Consider the following 5,655-nt stretch of genomic DNA (forward strand, 5'->3'; position numbering starts at 1 on the left):
AAAAACCCTAAAAAACTATTGTGTGGACTGTTGGTTTGATCTTGGACAATTGGACTTAGAATTTAGACAACATCCATATGCAAAAGGACTTGGTCAATGCCAACTTTCATGTAATCAAGTGCTTGCAATTTGAAACTTCATCTGATACATCATTGAAGATCCATCTGAGTTCATCTGCAACATGATTATTGTGAAGTTGTTATTTTGAACCTGTGACTTATGGAATTCATCTGCTACATAGGCCAATTTGAAGAAGATTGGAGTGGCTAAAGCGTGGATGTGGCTATATTTATTTGATGCCTTGCTCTTCAAGTTAATATGTTATGCATTGTTTGTTTCTTGGTTCTAATGTCCAAGGGAATTTGGGTTTCTATATGGCATTCTTGCCTATTGGATTGCAGCCCATTGGTCAGATCTTTTCAACTCTTAACTTTTAAATTTATGCTTAGGATTAGTCTCTTCATATCCTCCCCATCTCTTTAATTTCAAAGTCTCTCCCTCCTTTTAAAAACTTCTTTGCTTGTGCTTGTCTTTTTTAACTTAGACTCTTTGCAAATTAGAAACTTTGGCCTTATGCCATTGCATTTCAAAACTTCTTTTCTTAAATCAAACTTGTAAATATACTTAACTATACTTGACTTAAAATTTTCAAAAGCCAAAAATAATTAACTCATTCAAATCATTTTTAGGCCTTTGTGCCTTTTAAACCTAACTTTTGCTAAAAGCAATGCACCCACTTTGAAATTTGTATCACGAACTACGAGGTTTTGATCCCTCATTCTTATGTTGGTATGTAGGCACAAGTCCGAAGGTCTTGTCAAACACAAAAATATAATTAATAAATTATTTTCTCATGCCCCCATTATATTTTTTTGTAAACATCACTTTGTACAAAATACATATGCACACAAGAAAGGGCTCCCTAGGAGTACCTAGGACACATTGGGTGCTAACACCTTCTCTCTGTGTAACCAACCCCCTTACCTGTAATCTCTGGCATTTTATTAGTTTTGATTTGAAAACTTCTTATTTTGGGGTTTTGTTCGTACTTTTCCCTTTTCCCTTGGAAACAATAAAAGCGCGATGGCGACTCTTGTTATTTGACGTCTTGCTTATCCATAGCTTGATGATCATGAATTTACCGCTACACCACTATACAAGTATTTATTAACCTGAATATATTTTTGTCAACTCCATTGAACAAGGAATTCAAAGCTTTGGAGTTTCCAAGAGCAAGTTCATCTTCTTCCTTATACCAATCCTCTTCAGGCTTCAAATTAGTTGTGTCCTTCCCATCTTGGTCTTGAACCACAGAATGTTCCCAACCTTTGATAATTGCTTTCCAAGTTTTGCTATCCATAGATTTTAGAAAAGCAATCATACATGCATTCTAGTAATCATAGTTGGTGTCATCCAGAATAGGTGGTTTGTTGACAAATCCTCCTTCCTTGTCCATAATACCAGAAAATATCTCCCTGGAGCTCACCCAAAACATAATAGGGTGTCTGCTCTAATGCCAATTGAAATTCTAGTACGTAGATAACTGATGTCGTATACGATGTGACGACACCAGGATCAGGACATGTCACACCAGAAACAATTACAATGTTAAAATAAATAGCAAGAATTAAATAAAACATGTCAATTGTTAACCTAGTTCGGTGCAACGTCACCTACATTTAGGGACATCCAAGTCAGGAAGGAAATCCATTATAATAGTTTTAGTTTGAAGTTCTAAACAACCTCTAGTTACAAACTTCTCACCTAATCAATACCCTTGGAATTTCTATCTAAGACTCTCCTAGATATGAGACCCTTCTCACTTCCTTTCAATCACACAAAAGTGATATCAACTTCTAACAATAAATAGAAGATACACTTCCAATAAAATATAATCCATTATTCCTTAAAAGCCCATGAGTGATTCACAATTACAACTCAAAAACTCAGTCCAATTCAAGCATATAAGTGATACAAGAATAACTCGCAAATAATAATGAACAAACTAAACCCTAATAGAAACTATCACATACGCAGCTTAGTTCCTTTCTTAGGTTTAGATTCGTCCTTTAAATAGCCCCAGAATAGCATGGGATTCGGGCTAAAAAATCAGCAGATCCAAATCAAATTAAATCTGATGTCTCCTTAAATATTTTGACATCCATTCTGCAAAATCTTCTGCACAATCAAATCAAATCAAATATAATGTTTCCTTAAATGTTTTGACATCCGTTTTGCATAATCTTCTACAGAATCAAATAAAATCTAATGTTTCCTTAAATGTTTTGACATACATTTTAGGAAATATTGCACAGCTGGAACCGATCTTTAAGCTTCTAAAATAAGCACTTTGAACCGCAGAATACGTGAATCAAATCATCAAAGAATCTTCACTAATCTCACGCTAAACAAAAAAAAATCTTCCAAGAATGTAAAACTACAACACGCCACAATGTTGTACAAGCATGCCAAAACATCTTGTCCAACATCTTCCTATTTCACCTGTTTTAAAAAATACTGTTGATTATAATATAAGCAACCTAACATGGTTATACCTAGAATAACTATCTAAAAGACTTAATTATTCAAAGCTTTCTATTGAATCAACTAACATTTCTCTAATGATATAAAGGCTCTATTAATGGGAAGGGCTTATCCCATGTTAAGATGCATGAGGGAACCTGAAACTGCCCTCGTTTTCGTTGTATTACAATATGGGATTTGTGACAACCATATTAGTGGATGAGCCTTGGCCGACAAGTTGTTAAGGGCAGGTTATTATTGTCTTACACTAATGAAGAATAATATGGCGTATGTCAAGAAATGCGATATATCGTGGGGGGTGACGTGTCTTTGGTCCACAACATTGTGTAAGAAGTCAATAGAAAGTTAACTACACTCTCTTTATTAATACGAGATATGTTACCTCATTCTCCCACTACTAGAAAGTAGTTGATGCTTCTTGAAAATCTAGGATTCAGGCCCAAGACTTCTTATAAATATCTCAACCCTAAAGTGTGAAAGACAATCTGATATTCCAACAAATACTAGATACACGTGACTTTTCACCTTCTTTTGTGAGCTGGCTCTAAACCAACATACCCTATAGCATCTGGCAGCCCTTAATCACTAGGGACTGTCATGTATTCTACTTAGTAAATACAAAATTTAAACCATATTATCCATGGACAAGGTTTGGGTGACTTTAGCATTGGGTGACTTTGGTAACTTTGTTTGGATCTCTCTAAAGCAAATATCATCTCTCATCAAAATAATTTATTTTAATCATTCATACATCTTTCAATTACACTAAAGTCACCAAAATTATTAAATAGTAAAGTTATTTAATCCATATCTAGTTGGTCTAACCTCGCTCTGTCCCATTTTAGTCAGGTTAATGAAGATGAAGGCTAAAATGGGTGAACTAACCCGCTTTGTCATTCCTAGTTCTATAGCAAAAGGTGGAATTGCCGAATTTAGGATAAACGTGGAAACTCCCACTACATATTTTATTCACTCAACTTCTATCCACAAAATAGGATGACCTCTCTAGGCAAACTTTATTTAGTGCATACATATTTTGAGGGTTCATCTTTTTTTTCCTTTTGTTTATAGTAATTTGTTATTGAGGTTTGTTTGTCACTCTGTTGGTTGAGGTTATGCTGTATATTACCGTCTTTTTTTTTTTTTTAATTGTCATTTATTTGTACTTTTCAAACAATAACTTTTCTTTTATCTAAAATATCTTTAACTTTTTACCATCTTAATTTACTTTTTCTCTTTCTATATATAATAAATAATTAAGGATAATTTTGACAAAACTATCATCAATACTTCTTAAAACTTTGAAAATTACAATTACAAAAAATATAAAATTTTCACAAAAATAAAATTAAATAAAATTGAGGAATATATATATATATATATATATATATATATATATATATATATATATATATATATATATATATATATATATATATATATATATATATATAAGCTTTGAAACAGAATCCGTAAGTTACTCATCGATACAACATTAATTGGATGCAACAACGTCGATTATAATGGCTCATCGATATACATATAATAATGAATAAACGGAAATTAGAACATTAACTTTCTCATTACTAATAGAGTAGTACCACCATAATGAAAACTAAAACAAAATAAATAAAAGCTAATAGCAACCCCTATTACTACCGTTACAAAACTTAGCTTTATTTCTCCATCAATCAAACAGAAGTACCAAAATCCGAACCAAACAAATCCCCTATATCCTGAAAAATATCATAATCTCTGTTCCAGTTCAACAAATTTGGACTCCTAGTATCAACAAAATTGCCACTAAAATCATCACCAGGAAAAAAGAACATGTTTTCCATCTCTCTCTCATTACCAAATACACCATCAAATAAACTATCACAAGGAAGCGGAAAAACTGACTCAGAATCAGATTTCAACTTTTTATCAGATTCACCACTCGTTGGAACGGGAACAACAACAGCAACAACATGTTCTTTAACTGTTTCTGGTTCACTTTCTGAAATACTACACTGACCAAGTACTGAAGTTGCAGATACAACGTTGTTGCTTACACATTCTTCACCGGAAATGTTATCAGAGTTTGTAATCTCCTGAACCGGATGAATAAAATTTGTAACCGCGTTTGCACCACGAATTTTAATGGCAGCTTTATCATACTCCTTAGCAGCTTCTTCAGCAGTGTTGTAAGTTCCTAACCACAGTCTTACGCGCGTTCTGTGATCTCTTATCTCCGCCGACCATTTCCCCCAAGGTCTCTGTCTCACTCCTCGGTATTTCTTCCCGGAGTTAATCACCGGCTGTTGTTGGCTAGCCGGAGCTCTGGTTCTGGTTCTGGTTTTGGTTTTACGTCCGGTGATAGTGGTTGTGGTAGTAGATGCAGACTTGTTATTTTTCCTCGGAATGTTTCTGTTGGCCATGGTGATCTCGTTGACGAAAGTCTTGACTCTGCGGCGCGGCGGTTGGCTATCGTCGGAGGAAGAGTCGGTGGCGTCTTCGTCGGTGTAACATATTCGTACAGTTTTGGGATAGTGAAGGTTCATGTTATAGGTAATATTGTTGATGAGTTTGGTTTGTTTGAAGCAATGATGAGTGTGTTTGATAATGTTGGAAGATGTAAACATGTTTATGTTAGTGTTGTTGGAGACAATAGTAGCATTGAATGTTGGTGAAAGAGAGAAAAAGAAAAGTGAAAAGAGAATTGGAAGAGAAAGAAAAATTGTTGGAGAAATGGGCACGGGTGGGGAAGGGGAATGGAATGGAAGGGAAAGAGAATAAAGGGAAAGTAGAAGAGAGGAAATGTCAGTGATGATAATATTAGTAAGAAGAAGAAGATGATGATGGAATTAAATAGTGTTTTTTTTTTTTATAAAGTTTAATAAAAATGAATATTGAAGGAACGGTAAAAAAAATATTACGGTTTAAAATACCTTATTTTTTCCTAAGGACTTGTTCCTTACTATAAATGTGGAAAAATGGTGAGTAATATATTCTACAACATAAGATCTGGCAGTTTTTTTATTTCAGTAAAATAGCAATGAATCAATGAGGCAATATATATATTACACTAAACCTATTTTATAGGATCGAATAGAAGAGATTAAAAATAAA

At 33.8% G+C, this 5,655-nt stretch overlaps 1 protein-coding gene across 1 annotated transcript; it reads right to left on the reverse strand.

The window, feature by feature from the left end:
- Positions 1-4,097: 4,097 nt before the first annotated feature.
- LOC127108254 (ethylene-responsive transcription factor CRF2) lies at positions 4,098-5,342 on the reverse strand. Its single transcript, XM_051045694.1, has one exon. The coding sequence runs from the start codon at positions 5,166-5,168 to the stop codon at positions 4,236-4,238; it is 933 nt and encodes a 310-aa protein (XP_050901651.1). The 5' UTR covers positions 5,169-5,342; the 3' UTR covers positions 4,098-4,235.
- Between the last annotated feature and the right edge of the window lie 313 nt (positions 5,343-5,655).

This window comes from Lathyrus oleraceus, chromosome 7 (assembly GCF_024323335.1).
Source record: "Lathyrus oleraceus cultivar Zhongwan6 chromosome 7, CAAS_Psat_ZW6_1.0, whole genome shotgun sequence".
Lineage (NCBI taxonomy): Eukaryota > Viridiplantae > Streptophyta > Magnoliopsida > Fabales > Fabaceae > Lathyrus > Lathyrus oleraceus.